Source organism: Zingiber officinale, chromosome 10A, assembly GCF_018446385.1.
Source record: "Zingiber officinale cultivar Zhangliang chromosome 10A, Zo_v1.1, whole genome shotgun sequence".
NCBI classification, from domain to species: domain Eukaryota; kingdom Viridiplantae; phylum Streptophyta; class Magnoliopsida; order Zingiberales; family Zingiberaceae; genus Zingiber; species Zingiber officinale.
Window position 1 is genome coordinate 97,099,252 of NC_056004.1, and position 19,890 is coordinate 97,119,141.

The following is a 19,890-nucleotide window of genomic DNA, read 5'->3' on the forward strand; positions in this document are numbered from 1 at the left end:
TTTCATATTCAAGATGATGAAGCCTCCACCTCTAGGATTGAGGGGGAGCAATCCTTGGTGAACCCGGATCAAGAAGAAGCTTCTACATCCGGGTCAAGAGAAGAAGAGGAGGAAGAAGCTTCTACCTCCACAAGTCAAGAAAAATCAAATGGAGGAGAATCAAGGTCCGATCAAGAGGAAGCTTCTACCTCCGGATCCAAAGAAAAAGATGCCACCCCTACAAGCAAAGGTATAAATATTTCAATTAATAATAAAAATCATATTATATGCTTTGAATGTAGGGAACATGGGCACTACAAGAGCAAGTGCCCTAAATTAGCCAAGAAGAAGGGCCAAGTGGCACAAAAGGGCAAGGTGAAGCCCAAGGAGACCATCCCCAACACAAAGAAGAGCAAGGAGCATATTATATGCTTCTCTTGCAATCAAAAGGGGCATTATCGTAGTCAATGCCCCAAGGGGAAGAAAAGGGTCAAAGCTCAAGGAGGCACTAGTCAAGGGAGAGCCTCCAAGGTAAAGAAGAAGGTAACATTTATTGAGCCTACTCCTTTACATTATGGTAAAAAGCATGATAGGTCTAACTTTTATCATTTTAATGCAATTTACCATAAGAATAGAAAGCATGAGGGCTTTAAGGAAAAGCATGTGGCCCTACATGCTAAGACTATCACTCCTAGGGTTAGGAATGTAGGTAAAAGTCTAGGCAATAACTCTAAGGATTTTAGATACAAGCCTAGAAACCAGAATGCTCATGGACTTAATGAAAAACCAAATTCTAAGGATTTAATGATAGAAAATCAAGTCTTGAGATCAAGACTTGATAAATTGGAAAAGACCCTAAAAAGGATGGAAAATATCCTAAAAGGGCAAAATGAGCAAAACCTAGGGCTAGGAAAGTCAAAGTCATCAAATAGTCATAGAGGTTTGGGATACAAACCAAAGGCTAAGAAGGATGTGCCTAGTTATCATAGGGTTCCATATAGTTATGGAACAAACCCTAGGTTTAGTGGTCAAGTCAAAAATACTAGGGAAGTCATCCCTAAGAGTATTTTTGCAACCAAAGTGACTAAGACTTCTAAGAAGTCTAAGAAAGTCACTAACAAGGTAACAAGGGAGGCTATCCCTAGGGTTGACCTAGAAAATGTGACCAAGGCTTCTAAGAAGCCCAACAAGGTCACTAGGAAGGTATCTAGGGAAGTTATCCCTAGTGAGTACCTAGAGCATCCAAGGAGCATCAATAGGTGTTGGGTTCCTAGGAGCATCTTCTCTACCCCATAAATGGGTTAGAGAGTGTCAACTCCAATTAGAAGGGTAGTTAACCCAACTTTGAGGAAATTGATACTCAAGGAGCATTTTCAAGGTTTTTGTTAACCTTTGAAAATGAAATGGAACTATTATTTACTCCTTGAAAGAGTAAAATGTGCCTAGTGGTTAAAAGTTGATTTTAATCTTAAAAGGCATATATTGGGAAATTCATAAGAGCTACCAAGTTGGGATTTTGGTATGTTCTTAGGAAATTTAAGGCAATCCGGGCCTTAACTTTAAAGTGCTACTCTTGTGGAAAAATGAAATATGCCAACATTTGAGGAATATGCTTAATTTCAATTGGCATAAATTAATCAAGGAAATTAGAAATGCCAATTTAGGTTTTGGCGTTTTCTTGACGCACTTAAGGGCAATCTAGGTTTAAGTTGTAAGTTTAGCTAAGGTTTTAAGGATACTTAGGTAGTTAATCTAGGTATATTTTATTTATGCTAAATCTTGCCATGATTGTTTGCCCATCATATGCCATGACATCATATCTACTTTTGCATTCATGACTTATTATGAAAAATACCAAAAATACCATGTCATGACATTCATACATCATGTAGTTATAGGATATTTTCTTTTGAAAATTATTTCCTTTTGATGTATGCCATAACATTATCATGCATTAAGTTTAATTCCTTGTAATCAAGGACAAAAGGCATTTAACAACACTTATTAACAAGTGACATCCTAGGTGGGTGTCTAATATCTCCAAAATGCCTAGAGAGTATGCATGATCCCTAGATTAGGGCAAAACCAATCTCTACATCTCACAAAGACCTATAAGATGACTTGTATGTGTTTTAGTGCATATTAGATACAAGTGAGATGTTAGGATGATGAACAAAACTCAAGATGTTGATTTAGTGCATTCTTTTGAGTTTTAGTTTCATCAAAACACATAGATATGTGTTTTTCCATCATTGGGAAAGCTAATGTACAAGTCATGTGCATTAAGCCCAAGGAATATGGTGGGATATTGGTTTGAAAAAGTTTTCAAAATGATTTTGGAAAACCTTGGTGAAGGCTATCTTTTGATAGTAATCACCATTAAATAGTTAGACACAAACTTGAAGAAAACACTAAAGTCTTTGCAAGTTTTCAAGTTTGTGTCAATCTTTAAAAATATGATGTATTTTCATAGAAAACTATTTTTCCTTGATAATATATGCCCTAAACAATGTCTACACGAAATTTCATAATTTTTGGATTTTTGTAGAATTTTCTAGGGTTTCTTGACTGAAATGGAATTTCAGCAACTATCGAGTCTCGATCGATCCATGGATCGATTGAGTGCTGAATCGATCCATGGATCGATTCGGCATATCGAGCAGAAGCTCGCTGGATCGATCAGCCGATCGATCCAGGTAGTCTGAATCGATCAGTGGATCGATTCAGAAAGGTTCAATTGATTGGAACCCAACTCCAATCGATCCAAATTGCTGATTTTGGCTGGGAAAGCTTGATTTCAGCACTTTGAACCTATTTTAGTCTAGGTAACCATTCCAAACCCTTAAAATACATTTGTATACATAAAAAGGGTGTTTTCGTGTTGAAAACAAGGATGGAATGGTTAAGGAAGACTTCATTGAAGTTTAGGTTGAGGTTTGTTTCAAATTTTGAACATTTGAACCTCAAAACTTCTAAATCTGGGTTTCCTAAAGGTTTAGGGATTCCAAGTCATTGTTGGTGCAATGACAGAAGTTACCACCATGTCTTTAGGGGGAGGGACTCTTTAAAGACATGAAAATTTTTTTATGAACCTAGGAAGGTGGTTAACCTTCTGTTTGAAAATGCTCAAGGTTGAGCGATTGAACTTTAATGAGGAGTGGATATCCTCATTGTTCAAGTGTTTTCAAAGGATAATGCTCAAGGATGGGCATTTACCTACATTGGATTTGTTGAAGGGGAGAATGTAGGGTAAGGATAATGAAGGATATGGGACCTTCAGTATCGTGTTGATCACAATAAGTGATGTTGTGAACAACGATGAGCAACTCTTCAGGGGGAGAGTTTTTCAACAATGGATTTGTTGAAGTGTGCCCAAAATTGGAGCATCGGTTGATGTGTGTCCAAATATGGGTTGATGTGTTTTATTAGTAAGGGGTTGATGTGTGCCAATAGGGGGAGAATGAAAGGGCTTGTGAAAGGGAGTAAGTTAGGCTTTCATTACCTAGAGGGAGTTTGCCCTCTTAGGGGGAGAATGAAGAGCTTAACTTATGCCTTCATTACCTAGTGGCATGAAGAATGAGGCTATGGGATTAGCCTAACTTACATGTGGAATTGTAAGTGTACATGTGGAATGGTAAGTGTGATTGTAGTATTGTCAAACATCAAAAAGGGGGAGATTGTTGGTGCAACATCCCTCAGGTCAAGGTTGACCTGGTTAACCAAGCTGAGTCTTGGTTTGGGTTTAGATGTTTGACAATAAGATATTGATCGAAGAAGAGTTAAGTAGGTCAAGGTTGACCGGATACTTGACTAGGAAGTCCTAACTGGCATGTCAGGCAGAAGGAAGTCCTAGTGAGTGAAGCTAGGCAGAAGGAAATCCTGGTGAGTGAAGCCAGGTGAAAGTCCTAGTGAGTGAAGCTAGGCAGATGAAAGTCCTAGTGAGTGAAGCTAGGCAGATGAAAGTCCTAGTGAGTGAAGCTAGGCAGATGGAAAACCCTGGTGAGTGAAGCCAGACAAAGGAAATCCAGATGGATCAAGGATGATCGGACATCTGGTGTTGGGAAGTCCAAGTAGGTCAAGGGAGTGACCGGATACTTGGCACGACGAGTAAAAGTCCAAGTGGGTCAAAGGGATTGACCGGACACTTGGTGGGGAGTCCTGGCAGGTCAAGGGAGTGACCAGATGCTAGGCATGATGTACCAACAGGTCAAGGTTGACCGGATGTTGGTTAGGAAGGTTTGGGACTTGGTTTTGGGCAAAAACCAAGTGCTGGATCGATCCGTGGATCGATCCAGCTCGATCGATCGGTGGATCGATCCGATTCTTCCAATAAGCTCGGATCGATCCGTGGATCGATCCAGGTCCCCGATCGATCGATCGATCGGGACTTCCTCAAGCGCCGGATCGATCCGTGGATCGATCCAGCGCTTATCTCAGACGCTCGGATCGATCCGTGGATCGATCGAGCCCCCGATCGATTCGGAACATTCGAATCGATCGGATCCGACCGTTGGAAGCCGCAGCGAGCGTGGTCTTCGGCATCTCTTTACGAGCTCTTCTCAGATTCATTCCTCCACAGCTCTCTACAAGCACGTGATCGCCAGTTCTTGAAGGTTCTTGGAGGCTTTCCAAGTCAAGAGGCGGATCTATTGCAAGAGGAAGAAGTTAGGGTTAGGGTTTTTACTGCACATCTTGTAAGCTTTTGCTTAACTTGTATTTCCCTTTCTTCTTCTTGTATTGAGAGTGTTGTAGGGCTTCTCCGCCTTTGGTAGTTACCATAAAGGAGTGTTATTCATAGTGGAGGGTGTGTGCGTTGGTGTGGGTCCTTGGATTAGTCACCTCTTGTGAGGTGGATACCAAGTAAAATCCTAGTGTTAGCGTGTTTGTGTTTGTTTCTGTATTTTCCGCTGCACATTCAAGAAGAAACAAGCAATGCCAAGCAACGAAGCGCACCGAGCGAACGCGACGAGCTATTCACCCCCCCTCTAGCTACTTTTGGTCCTAACATATAGGTCAAAAGTAAATAAATCAAGGAAAAAAATAATAGTTAAATCGGAGAGCACAACTAGGTTATAGTTGTAACAATGATAGTAAAAGATAATTACATTCAGTTAATAATCAAGCTAACCGAGTGTCTTTGGTTCACATTTTACAGATCAGAGGATGATCCATTTTGCATATATTGGTGGGGATTGATGACCCCCATTTGTAAATATGTGGGGACCATCAATCTCCATCACTATATGCAAAAGGATCATCCTCTGGTCCACAAAAAATGGACTAGAGGATCTGGCCTCAACCGAGTGTGGATAATTTATTCACCAGAAAAGTTTTTAGCGGTTCTAAGCCTTATTGAGTGGGTCTAACATAGAGTTACTGTTCAGCGCTCTAGTACCCTTTTTAGGTTTTAGAACCTGCAAGTAATAGTACGGTAATAGCGCAGGCATCCTACCAACTCAGGAGGCTAATCCCAAGTCATCGTTCGGGATACTTGCTGCACTAACTCTGTGCGTTGTTGTTGTTGTCTCCGGGTAGCTTCTGGAGTATGCAAACTGATCGTCGAGGTTAGTGTTCGACACTATCTCCGTAAACGATATTGCTCCGCTACGGTGCTTAACGGATTGTTGCAATTCGTTCCCAAGATACAACGACGACGAACGTCTCGGAATCGTAGCACTCCGACTTCCGAGACCAGCGAACCTTTTAGTAGACTTCTTGGACTCTTGAATGCACAAGATGAGATGAATGCTTGAGGAAGAGAAGAGAAGATTGAGTGAGTATTCCATCATCTGGAGGGTTCTATTTATACTGAACGAAGAGGTTGAGTGTCCTTTGGGTGAGTGGATGTGTTCCTTGGGCTGGATCGATCTAGATCATCTATTCTGAAGGGTTGTAACCCTTCACCCTTAATCGGTTTTGAGCAAATTAATAGTCTAAATCTATCTACGCGAATCGTAGATTTCAATTTTGAAGTCAATTACGACTTTCAACAATTGATGGCTTCCTTCCTCTAAATCGTTTTGGTCCATTTAAGGCCCCAATATCCAACAGTTGTGAGCTATATTAAATGTCTAAACACTGCTTATTTTCAGTATTCATTTATGATGAGATTGTAGATACATGAAGAAGGGGAACATGCGGAACAGTCAAAATATTAATCACGTGCATTCATTATGTCCTCATCAATCATAGCCTCATTTAAGGATTAGAGGTGAAAGATCTCTTATCAGGGTCGTCTCAAGGTTCTATGAGGCCCTAGGTCAAAAAAAAAATATTTAGGCCTTTAATATTTTTTTTTTAAAAAAATTCTCTCACCCTTTTTCATTCGGACTTGGGACCGACAATGGTGGGTTTTAAATTTTTTTTTAAAAAAATAAACTATTAATTTAAAATAATTTTTTATGTAAAATTTAGTTTTCTAACTTTTTGAGATGCAAAATTAGAAATTAAATCTTTATATTCGAGTTTTGATAATATTTTTTTTTCAATTGATAAAATTGCTAGATTATTTAATCTTTCTTGAGACATTGTTGAACGTAAATAAGACTTTATTAATTTTAATTTTGAAAAACTTCTTTCTGCTGAAGCTACACTAACAGGTATAGTTAATAATATTCTATAAGTTATCCATGCATTTGGAAAAGAATTTAATTTTTTTATAAGGTTCAATACCTCAAGTGCGGTTTTTAATTCTGGATTTATTATTTCTCTTAAAACTTTTAATTCTAAAAATAAATCTAAACCATCAATATCAGATAACATGTCATGTTTTAAAAAGTTTTCAAGATTTAAACACTTTATTTTTAAAAACTCATCATCAAGCAATTTTAACTTCATATATTTTAAATTGTTCAAATCTACTTTGAAGTGAAGAAATGGCATGATCAATAATATAATTAAAGTAATTAATTTTAAAAGATTCTTCAAGTGAAAGCTTCACTTCATTAATTTTATTCTCATCAAATCATTTATTTCTTCTAATTACACGTTTTTCACGAAATTTTGATTCTATATTCATTTCATTTGCAATCTCTTTAGTAGAAATCATAGCAGATATAAATCTATTTTCTCCATAATCATTAAAAAAAACAAGATCTTTTAACTGATCTAATGCAATAGCAATGTTCATATCTTTATATTGTAAAAATTTACTAACAGTGTTAACGGCAAATAATATATCATACCAAATAACCATACCTAATAGAAATTCAAAATTTTCAAACTCATATGTTGCTAAAGAATTTGCTTCACTTTTTGTTTTAGGATCGTCACTAGTTTTTGCAAGTTTATATAAAGCTTCTTTTATCTGTGGAACTTGATATTTTATTGCTTTAACGCTTTCAAGATGACTTTCCCAACGTGTTTGTGATAATGGTTTAAGAGTTAAATTAGAAACATGGTCTTGTAAAATTTTCCATCTTTTTGTAGAAGAAGAAAATAATGAGTAAATATGTTGTATCACTACAAAAAATGTTATAGCACTAGGACAAGAATTAGTCATATTACATAGTACTAAATTAAGACTATGACAACCACATGGTGTATAAAAAGCCCTAGAATTTATATCTAACAATCTCTTTTGAACACCTTGTTGTTTACCTTTCATATTAGTTCCATTATCATATCCTTGTCCTCTTATGTTATTCACATCCAGTTCAATTTTCTTTATTATATTAATAAGCGTATCAAAAAGACCTTTTCCTGGTGTATCATCTACTTTTAAAAATTCTGTAAAATATTCTTCTATTTTGATTGGACTTGTTGAAATATCTACACATCTTAATATAAGAGACATTTGTTCTTGATGACTTACAACAGGAGTACAATCAAGTATAACTGAAAAGTATTTTGCTTCTTTTATTTTTTTAATTATAATATTATTTACTTCTTTTCCTAATATATTTATTAACTCATTTTGTATATTATGACCAAGATAATGATTATGAATTTTACCATTTTGAATACGTTTAAGGTGTTCTTGTATTATAGGATCAAATTCTTCTATCATTTCAATTAAACCTAAAAAATTTTCATTGTTATCTTGATAAATTTTCTCATTTGTGCCACGGAATGTCAAATTATTTTTTGCAAGATTTTTAACTATAGCAATAATTCTTATTAATACATTCTTCCAATGTTCTTTTTCCTTATTTATTTTTTCTTGTAAATTTTGATCAATGGTTTTATTTTTAAGCAATCTCATTTCAATATCAAACCAAATATTCATATTTATAATATGTTCACTTCTTGTTTTATGACTTTTAAGCTTGGCACTAAGATTTTTCCAATCACGACACCCTTCGTTTGCTAATTGAATTGTAATTGATTTTTGACTAAATAATTTACAGCAAAAACAAAATACTTTATCTAATTCTTTTGAATATATTAACAATTTTCTATCATGTTTTTTCTCCATTTGATAATTTTCAAATGTAATGAATCATAGAAAAATGTCTAGAATTTTCATCATTTGGAAAAGAAATATTTATTTCTCTAATTGGACCCTTTTCAACTAATAAATATATTAAATTTGTATTTATATTTTTCCATTGTGCTGGATCATATATATTTTGAATAATAGTTTCATCAATATTATTAAAAAAATTATTTTCATGATTTATTAAGTCATTTTTTCTTCTTCTAAATTATAATTATTTTCTTCATTAATATTAATATTAATATTTGATGAATTTGTTGTGTGATCATTAGAAAGTTCTTGATAAATTTCTTTTTGCCCTAAAGTATTATCTTCTGGTGAAAATTCAATTAGTTTTTTATTTAAATTTTTAATTATATTATTTTCTGAGTTTTGATTTTAATTATTAATAATAAATATATCGAGTGCGCCTTTTTGAGATTGAATAAATTCTTCTATTTTTCTTTTTTTTATACATTTCATATATCCAGAATCATATTTTTTCATAGACATATTTATATTAAAATAATATTAGAAAAGAAAATATAAGTCTTTATTATTTTATCAAAATAAAATTACTTAGAATTAAATGAACAATAAAATATGATTTAGGCCGTGTAGTTTTAATACCTGCACAAATATAATAAAAAATATTAAATATTAAATTTGATTTGAATTGGTTAATTTAAGCCGTTTATATTTTATAATAAATTATACTTAACAAATATATAATAAATGAGATAAGTGCATAAATCAAGTTTACAATGGTAGTAATTTGTTTGCGAGAGAGGAAAAATGAGAAAAAAAAAATTCATACAACTGCTAATAATCTATTTTTCCAACCATATTTCATATTTGGATCCATTTCATCAAGACATCAATAATTTATTATTCATACAGAACAATAAAGAACATTTCAAGAATGAAGAAAAAATTAAAAAAAAATATTACCTGACGATTAAGGAATACGAAGGGCAGTGGCGTAGCCAGAATTTACAATCAAGGGGGGCGAATTCAAGCTAACCATGGCACGCTGTTGAGGTGATGGCTGATCTCGCCACCTCGCTGCAAGGTCGTAGCCCAGGCAAAACCTCACAGCGAGGTCGCGGCCAAAGCGAGATCTCTCCCTATGACGCCGCTGCCAAGCTATCGCTAAGAGAGGAGAGGGAAGGGGAGAAGATCGAGCATACCGATGGGACGATGCATACTGGTGCTAGAGATCGAAGAGGAGAGGAGAGGAACGTGCTAGAAATTGGAGATGTGGTCAATCAGAGAGGAAGATTTTAGGGCGCTAGGAAGAAAAATCAAGAATAAAAATCTTAATTAGAAAATTAATTAATGATGGAAACTTAATTCAATTACTAAAATAGCAACGTAAACTTAGTTTGTTGTTAAATTAGTGACCATAATTTATTTCGATTTATAATTAGACGGAAATTAAATTTCATCGCTAATTGTGAGTTTTCTTGTAGTGAATTATACGATGAGTTGCAATAAATGATATGATTTAATTGATCAAATTTTTGAAGGCTCGCCAATGAAATTAACCACCTTCATATAACAAATCAAACAATGCTTGACTAGCAAACAAAAATATAAATATATGAAAAATTAACATTATATGTTTTTCCAACACTTAAATTCGTAGTAATAGAAAGAAATAAAACAAGAAAACTTTACCTTAATAAAAAAGCGTTTGCTGTGGAGTATCGGCGAAGCGACGATGACAACGCTGGCAGTAAACGATATCAGTGCTAGTGATAGCGGCGTTCGGCGATAACAACATGGACGACAACGACATCAATGTGCGGTGAAGGATTTTGAGGTAAAATTAGGATTAGGGAAAGGGAAAGAATAATAAGGGGATTATAAGAGGAAGACGACCATGGGAGTGAAAAAAGGAAAGGGGATTAGAAGGAAGAAGAAAATACGAGAAGGGAGAGGAGAAAAAGTACAAGCAATGGGAGAGAAAAAAATATCGAGAGAAAGAAAAAAGTTAGCTGAGAGAAGAAAAAAAAGGTTTGGGTTCTCTTATTTGTTTTAATTGAACAATTTGTAAAAAAAAATCTTAATATTTTTAGAATTTATAATTAAATTATTTTTAAATAATTTCACTGTATTAATTTTTTCCCTAAATTTCAGGGGGGCAGTCGCACCCCCTTGGCCCTATGTAGCTACGTCCCTGGCGAAGGGTGTTTTGTTGTATTCAGTATCGAATCACCGTCGAGATGATGAGAGACAAAAAATACAGATTACAGAGGATGAAACTTAAAGGATGAAAATATGACCAGTATGAGACTTATAGAATGAAAACGTTCTGTAATGATTTTATATAGAATTATATGAGAATTATATAATTAATTGAAGTTTGAATAGGTGGTTGTACAGTGCATTATTGTGCATGCTGCATGGAAATCGAAGTGGCAGTATGCTTGTGCAATGTGCACAGCAAAAAATAGAAGCGGCGGCAGTACATTAAATATCACTGTGCACGCCTGCACTGAAATCGAAGCGCCGAAGCGGCCTTGAAATGAAACGTCCACTTTTAATTAAAATTAAATTTTAATTATTAACTATATTTTTAAAAAATCTAATATTAACGGGCCCCAATTATATTGAGGCCCTAGGCATAGACCTTATTGGCCTATGCCTTCAGTCGGCTGCCTCTTATAATAAATGCTCTTATAATTAATGAATAAATTATTGGTCCATTACTCTTCTATAATAAATACTATAATAAATATAGATCACCTCATTAATGAGTAAGAGAAATGAGAGAAATATATAAAAGGATGGTAATAAGTAAGGGAAGTTGGGCATTATTTTTCTCTTCTTTAATTCTTAAAAAACCTACATAAAGCTTATTGCTCCTTCAAATTAACTCTCTAAAAAAAGTCACCAGCAGGTCCTGGTAGAATCTCGGTGCAAGATCACAGATTATATAAATGGAGATAAATCATAAGTTTATAATCAACCATCAAATAGCTAGAGAGTGAGGGAGTTTTTTTTTTTTACCTGAGAACATACGTGTATTCTTATCCTATTATAATAAAACTATCATCTTCTAATCAATAGGGTACTTATAGTGTTAGTTAGAGTCCTAGAGCCAATCATATGATGATTGTTGTATGGACTCGATGTATCATATTCCTATATATTTATAAAGGCATTTCATTATGGTTATTATACTTACTTATATTCGTGCCAAATAACTAAGTATAATATCATCCTTGAGTAGAGAATTTTTATCTATATCAATCGATTGGTTGAATCGATAGTGAGATGATATAGAGAACACTACTCTTAATCATTTCTAATCAAGTATTAACATTCAGGGACAATATTAATGCGATGAGACTAGCATGTAGGTCAACTCGATAACTTGATCTCACAAGTCATGGATATAGAGATATCAAGTTGACACATGGGTATGCATTAGAGAATGTATACTAAATGACCCGCCATGAGAAAGTATCATGGATCATTATATGAGTGTCATATATTTTTTCATGTGGCTATTAGTATGACTATTAGTCATTGGACCTGAAGTCATCGTGCTTCCCTACATAAGGAGTTGCATACTTTGGCTTCGTCAAACGTCACCCGTAACTTGGTGAACCATAAAGGCGATTACTGGGTATGTAACAAATTATGCGGAGGGATGTGAGTGATGTAGATGGGATATATCCCTCCTATATGATAGGAGTGACATCATTATTCTTGATAGAGTGAGACCACTAAGTGCATGACCATGCCCAAATGAGTCAATATGAGATATTAAGGTCATTTGATTAGAGTGAGTCTACTTGGAGTTCAAGATTTAGATTGATTAGAGGATGACACGGACTATGCCTCACATTGATCAATCTAGATGTCAAAGATAGAAGGACATTGTCACATATTGTGAGAGACACAATTAGTAGTCACAAAGGTGATGTTGGATCTCAACATTCTTGTAACTTGGGTAGTAAAGATATGTTGCTAGATACCGCTCATTACTTATACTTCTAAATGGGTTTAGGAGCATGCCAACGTTACAAGAACCTATAGGGTCACACACAAAGGGTAATTAGATGGAGTTTAGGTTCATTTGATGAACCAAGAGGATTAGGTTCATATGATAAACCAAGTTGGATTAAGAGTAATCCAAATTAAACTAATTGAGTTAGACTCAATTTGATTCATGTGTTAAATGAGTCTAATTTAGATTTGGACTTATTGAGTCATTTTAATTCAATGAATAGAGATTCATTAAATCAAATTGACTTGAACCAATGGTTAGATTTGATCAACCATGGGAGATAAGAGGTCAAGCTTGACTTGACTTGAGAGAGAAGATGAAAGGTCAAGTTTGACTTGACCAATGCCACATCATTTGTGTGTTGGCATAAGGTGGGCGAATGATGATGTTCCACATCACCAAGGTTGGCTTATGTGTGTGTCACCTCATGAGAGAGACCAAGAGCCATAACTCTTGATATCCCATGGAGGTTTATAACCTCTCCATGAAGTGGCCGGCCACTTGATTGCAAGTGAATGCAATTGTGTGCTCATTCACTCCTTCTTCCTCATCTCTTTCTCTCTACTCTCCCTCTTCCTCCATTGTCGTGAGCCACAAACAGTGCTAGCACACTCTAGTGTCTTTTCTCCATCTCATTGTTCGTGTGGATACATATAGAGGAGTGTTCACTTGACACTCTCGAGATCCGGTAACCTTGGACGAGCGGGATAAGCGAAGGGCTTCGCATCAAAGGTATAAAATCTCTACCATGTAGATCTAGAGTAGATCTAGAATAGAAACAAGTACATGAATTTATTTTAATCTTCGCATGGATCCGGTGATAAGACTTCGGGATTTCCGTAACGCAAAAAATGATTTTTGTGGCCCGAAAATCTTAACATATAGGACACAATTAGGCTATAGTTGAGGCCAACGGAAGTAGTAAAAATGATTGTCAATTTACCACTTTAGTTCATGTGGCCAAGTATTTTAAGTTCTATTAGTCTACTTATATGCATTATTCTGAAATTTTGTCCCCCCCCCCTTAAATTTGCAAACCCTTGAGTTAATTATTATCTTATTTCTTCTTTTAAGTAAATAGAGTAGCCTTGCAGCGTGGAATCCTTGGGACAAAATAAAAGTCACAAAATGGCTAAGTTAACTATTAATAAATAGTGGTAAATTAGGGGGAAAATTTTAATCATAATTTTAATTTTGCACGTAATGTATATATCTAAAAAATTTTATTTCTACTCTTTACATGTAAAGTTTTATTTACTTTAATTCACTCATGCAAATATCCTTACTAATTACCCTTCAGATTTTTTAGATACAAAAAGTCCAAAAATGAGTATAATTTCTCTTAAATTCAACACTTTAAACTAAAATCCAATATATTTCTATCAAAATTATTCTTCATATTTTTTAAATATAAAAAATCTAAAAACAAGTATATTTCCTCTTAAATTCGGCATTTTAAACTAGAATCTACTATATTTTCTTTCAAATTAAACATGATTTTTTTCCTACTTAATATAATTCATTCTAAATTCAACACCATTTAAATAAAATCTAGTATATTTTCTATCCAATTGAGTATCATTTAAAAAAATCTAGTATATTTTTCATCTAATTGAAGTGGAAAAAGAGTCAAGCTTAATTTGATAGAAAATATACTGAATTCTAATTTAATGTGTTGAATTTAAGAAAAATCATATTCATTCTTGGACTTTTTATACCTGAAAATATCAGGGATAATTAGGTAAATTAGTATCTATTATATTTGACTAGGGAGTGGAAATAAAGATTTTAGTCAATAGACGAATACGTTCGTCCCCAGCGCCCCCGTCAATTCGTCTAAGGTCAACACAGAACAGGTAAATCACAGACAGTTACTAGCCTTTAAAATAGTGACTAACACATAAAGGAGACATTTAATTCGATTTTGCTAAAATTCAAATTTCATATCTCATAATAGTAACATCTCATGTGTTAATCATTAGACCATTCCGAAAAGATAAAATTTAATAAAATAAATAAGGACTATATGTAAAATGTAAAATTGAGTTTATGATTAATAACTGCATGTAAATTTCCTCATAAAAATGCCCCTAATAAAATTCGTACAATCATTGTAAAGTAAGATTCTATCGATCCTGACCGTTCCTATTCCGACTCCAGACTGTAGAATATCCTACGGTCCGAATAAAGATTCTGTAAACTATGAGATACCACAAGCGAGACTAAATGCACCTGGACACGGTACAAGACAGGTTTAGGCTTCCCATGCGAAGAAGTACTTAGAAAATGGTACTGGCAGTGTTGAGCATGGTTTTCTTAGTATTGTTTGTATACTTTCTCTTGTTTAAGCATCAAGGAGCAATAGTTTGCTTTACGGGGAATGGGGTCAATATTTTATTTATTTATTTATGCCAAATAATTATTTATTCTTCCAAGTAATTTGTACAATTTCTCACTTATCTTTGATTTTTTTAATTTATTTTTATCAGGACCATTTCATTTTTGTTCTTTTAAATACACCGACTTTATATATGTATAATTACTGATGTCAAAGTAATATATAATGCTAGATTAGTATAATATGAATAATTATAGATCATTTGGTCCTACTTCAAGATTGTACTAAGTTATGTATGATTCATAACTAGTGGCATAGTTAAAGATTTTCATTCAGAAAGAGCAAAGCGACGGAGTCAGTGAACGATGATGGTGATGCTGACAACAAATAATGATATCGGCTAAGCAAAAGAAATCAATTAAGTAAATTTCACCTCAATTAAAAGGAATTTTTTTTTATACAATATCGAGGAAACAGTGACATTAGCCAAGTGAAGACAACGACCATGCAACAAATGACAGTGACGATGGTAGCAATCGGTGTCCGACGATAGCGACTTGGGCTATAACGGCAACGACATGTCGTGAAAGATTTTGTCGGTAAAATTAGAGTTAGAAAAAAGAATATGAAAGAAATTATAGGTAGAAAAAAAATGAAAAGAGGAAAATAAAAGATGAGGAGGAAGAAGAAAAATGAATAAAAAAAATTAGTTTAGGAAAAAAGGAAAATGGGTTAGGTCGAAAGGGTTTTAATTAAATCTTTTTTGCTAAAATGATGAAAATTTTTTAAAATTTATTATTATATATTTTTCTTTTATTTTTTCTCTCCGTATTAATATTTTCCTTGAATTTTAAGGATGCTATCGCACCTTGAGCCTTATATAATTACGCTTCTGTTCACAACCTATAAGTCATGAATCATATCGTGTTATCTTACTTGTTAATCTAGTCTATGGATTGAGCCACCCCATATAATTTGACCTACAAACTAAGTTGAGTTCAATATATAGTATAATTTAGTTATATCAAAAATGAATTCGATCTGTTAATCCAAATCTCATATTAGAATAGATTAGAATTGGAAGTTTTTGGATTTAGATTGAATTCGGATCAGAAGTTTTTGGATTGATTTAAGTTTGAATTGATCCATATTTAAAATTTAAGGGTTTTTATTAAATTAAATTTTATTTTAAAAATTAAGACATTTTATATAAGTAAATAAATGATAAATTATTAATATAAAAGTAAATAATTATAGAATAATAATAAAAAAATATTTTTGGGATTATTTAAGTTCAGATTTAGAATTTTCAATTTGGATTCGATGGTTAAATTTTTTTTTATAATACTTTTGTTTGAATTTAACCCTATCTTGGCGATAAGAACTATTTTATAATTATTAATACTAATATTAATAATAAATATTTTAAAAATCGATTTTTGAATAGTATAAATTATATTTAAAATTTATAAAAGTCATCCATTTAATATAAAAATATATAATTTTAAAGAATGAAAAAAATTAATGATTAAAAAAAGGAGCAGGTGATGACGTGGCGAAACCCCATGTCTCCGCCAATTAAAAGCTTTCGCCTTCGCGTTTTATTTCTTGATCTTTCGCTTCCTCCGCAGCACTCGAAGAAGAAGAAGAAGAAGACGAAGAGAACAACAATGGCGGAGAGAAGCTCCAACTCCCTCCGATATCTTCCTTTTTCTTGTTGTTCATTCAGTTTCTTGTGAGAAGAGTCCAAGATTTTCTCTTCCTGTTCCTCGGAGGAGGAAAAGATGGGATTTTTACCTCTTTTTGATCGGTTGTTCTGCGGAGAAGCGAGCTCAGAGGCGGAAGGCGGCGGAGGGGAGGAAATGCCGCCGATGATGGTCTCCGTAGGCGAGGAATATTGGGAGGAGGCGCTGTCTTCTCTGACAGCCAAGGAAGCAGAGTCCTCGCCCTGTCTCATCGCCGGCGGCTGCAGTGATTCCCACCTCCGGGCGGCGAGGGAGGAGGCGGCCGAGTGGATCGTCCGCGCCGCCTCTTTCCAAGGCTTTTCGGCGCTCACGGCGCTCCTCGCGGTGACCTACTTCGACCGGTGCTTCCTCTCCGAGGCCGGCGGCGGAGGCGGCGAGCTGCTGCGGCTCCACGGTGATAAGCCCTGGATGGGGCGCCTCGCCACTGTGGCGTGCCTCTCCCTGGCGGCGAAAGTGGAGGAGACCCGCGTCCCCCTGCTGCTCGATCTCCAGGCGCCTCCACCGCCGGAGGAAGCCGGATACTTGTTCGAACCGAAGACCGTTCAACGAATGGAGCTCCTGGTTCTCGACGCCCTCGGCTGGCGGATGAATCCCATAACCGCTCTATCCTACGTTCACCACCTTCTTGCCGCCGCCAGCTGCGGCGGCGGAGGCGGCAGCGCTGCCTTCCGTAAACTAGCAAGTAGATCGGAAACGGCCCTTCTTGTCGTAGTCACCGGTGAGCAATTCAGATGACAAATTCAATGGAAAAGTAGCTAAAATTTTAATAAAACAAAAATATTTAGAATGTATTTTAATATTGATAAAGCTAATCGATTTCTCCGTCTGCTTCACAAAGACTGGAGATGGGTTCGACATCCAGCGTCGGTGTGGGCGGCGGCGGCGCTGCTCCACGCGGCGGAGTGGCCGGAAATCCACCGCCGCCGCCTCGTTTCCCTCCTCAGAGCCCCAAAGGTTGGATCTTTTCGCCACTCTCATCTCTCCTCCTCCATTTCTGTGATCTCCCCTGCTCATCGCTGCAACACTCCGCAGGTAGCCACGGAAGAATGCCGCCAGCTAATGGCCGCCGCCATGAACGGCCGCAAGCGCAAGCACCAATCCAGCTCCAGCGAGATGGTCGGCTCCTGCTTCAGCGCCGGCGAGTGCTCGTCGGGTTCATGGCCGCCATGGGCTTCCCCTGTCGAGGCTCCTCCTCCGAACAAGAAGCTCAATGGCGGCGTTAATGGAGATCAGAGAAACTACTAAATTTTTTTCATCTCTTAGAATCAACCGATCGAGGAAGAGCTTGTTCTTTCAGATTCTCATTGAAATGCACTGCTTTGCTATTTTTGCCCCCATATTTTATCTATCTTTACACTTTTACCCATCATAGTTCAAAGTATTTTATTTTGCTCTATAGTTCTCAAAACAAAAACAAGGGAAAAAGTTATTCAATAAAAAAAATTAAAATACTTTTATAGATTTACATTTTTAATAAACATATCAAATATCTTCTAAAATACATATTACATTACCATTAAACTACATGATAATAAGGCACATTAAGGAGCAATTCTATATAAAAAATATAAAATACTTAAAAATTATCAAAAATAAATAAAGATTATAATTTGCAATATTAAGGTCAAGATTATAGTGAGCAAATGTAATATTTTAACTTAGAGAGGATAAAATGGAAGGTTGGGAAAAATGTGAAGGGTAAAAATTAAATTATCTTAAATTTTGGGGTGAAAATGAAAGGACAGAAGAAAAGAGAGACAGCTTCAAGCCTTCAACAACTACACAACAACATTGACAACTTTGTTTCCTTGTCTGCAAATGGAAAATGTTGAAAATAAATAAACAAATAAATAATGAGAGATTTTGTTTGACCTTGAGATGCTCAAGTGTGGACTTTTGTGAATGAACTGTTTTTAATTAATTTAAGAGGAAAATTTCAATTCACCCCTAAAAGTTATTTGCTTTTTAATATCTCCCTACATATTCATATAATGAGTGTCCAAAAAATCTCATCCTAAGGGAAACCCATAGTTGAAGGATGACAGAATGAACTAAAGAACTCTGAAGGGTGTAGACAATAAATTTGAAATACAATTTATGCACACTTAAAGGCTGAAATTATTCCCATTGAGATTCAGAGTACCACATCAGTGGAGTTTATAGACATTAGTTTTGAATTATGAGGGATGAATGGATGATTTCAATAATTTTGAGAGGCTATAGAGAAATATTGTCTTTACAATTTATTAATCAGAATCTTAGTCCACAAGTCTTTCTTCCCATGTGAGCTAGTGCTGAAACTTTGAATGATGTACTACTCCTAATTACTTGTTTCAAAGCATAAATCTAATCTTAAAAAAAAAAACAAATATAACTTATTTTAGATATAATATACTCGGTTTAAGTAAAAGAACTTGTTCTAGTGTACGACAGGTAATAACTTACACCCCAAATCCAAATGTTTCTCCACGAACGACCCTAAGATATGTGGAAGGGTGACAAATTCCAGTACCGAGCGACCTCTCACTTATTTCCTAAAAGAATAGATCCATGAATTCGAAACTTACTTCTATATATCATCTTAGTACCATTTAATTACTTATGTGGGGGTAAAGAAAAAAGAGAAAAAATATATCCTTGGATGAAGTCTTAAATTTTTTTTTGTAATGAGCACTAGGTATCCAACTTCCACCGATTAATTCTAAATAACAAAAGTTTTCACAATATTCTTAAGCCAATAGTCCACTAAATTGAAATATTTTTCCCTTAACATTCTGACAATTAAATTGATAATTAAATGAAATGATTAATTGAATGTCTGAAATTAAATGCTGGATGAGTGTGGGACCAAACAGTATTTACTGCTTGTCTTCAATGATTTTGTTATCACCTACAACTACACTCTGACAGCACTACATATCAGTCGATTGTAAAAGCACAAAAATGTGAGAGCATTCAATTACAATTATTGTAAAAGGAAGGAGGAAAAATAAATAAATTTCATTTTCTTCATAAATACTTTAATACTTTTGTTTTCTGAAAATCATTCCCCCCTTTATTTATGACACAAGTACTTTATTACAGAAGTGGTCTTTTGTGTACTATACTTTTTTCTTTTTCTTTGAATGAGATGAACAAACATAAACTTTAAACGCTTGTTATTCTTTTTCACTCGACCCTAAAAATCTGAAAGTGACAGCTTTGAATGTTTTGTTTAAGGCTTAGGGGAACGTTTGATTGAATCTTCTTTTCAGATTTAGAAAAGATTTGGGGGTTTCATTGTCCATGCGCATTTGAGATTTTAGTTGGATTTGGGGTTAAGGGGGTTTAGGGTTTAATAAGTTTAATTCATCGTAATTAATAGACCAAGATAGTTAGTCGTGTTACATTT

At 34.9% G+C, this 19,890-nt stretch overlaps 1 protein-coding gene across 1 annotated transcript; it reads left to right on the plus strand.

The window, feature by feature from the left end:
- Positions 1-16,370: 16,370 nt before the first annotated feature.
- LOC122027808 (cyclin-D3-2-like) lies at positions 16,371-17,981 on the plus strand. The gene is made up of 3 exons (XM_042586816.1): positions 16,371-17,217; positions 17,338-17,453; positions 17,532-17,981. The coding sequence occupies exons 1-3, from the start codon at positions 16,539-16,541 to the stop codon at positions 17,742-17,744; spliced, it is 1,008 nt and encodes a 335-aa protein (XP_042442750.1). The 5' UTR covers positions 16,371-16,538; the 3' UTR covers positions 17,745-17,981.
- Positions 17,982-19,890: the final 1,909 nt, after the last annotated feature.

Bases quoted from the DNA above. Each gene is read 5' to 3' on its own strand.
- LOC122027808 (XM_042586816.1), top strand. From the start codon at position 16,539: ATGGGATTTTTACCTCTTTTTGATCGGTTGTTCTGCGGAGAAGCGAGC. The intron at 17,218-17,337 runs GTGAGCAATTCA...TGCTTCACAAAG, and splicing joins CCTTCTTGTCGTAGTCACCG to ACTGGAGATGGGTTCGACAT. The intron at 17,454-17,531 runs GTTGGATCTTTT...AACACTCCGCAG, and splicing joins CCCTCCTCAGAGCCCCAAAG to GTAGCCACGGAAGAATGCCG.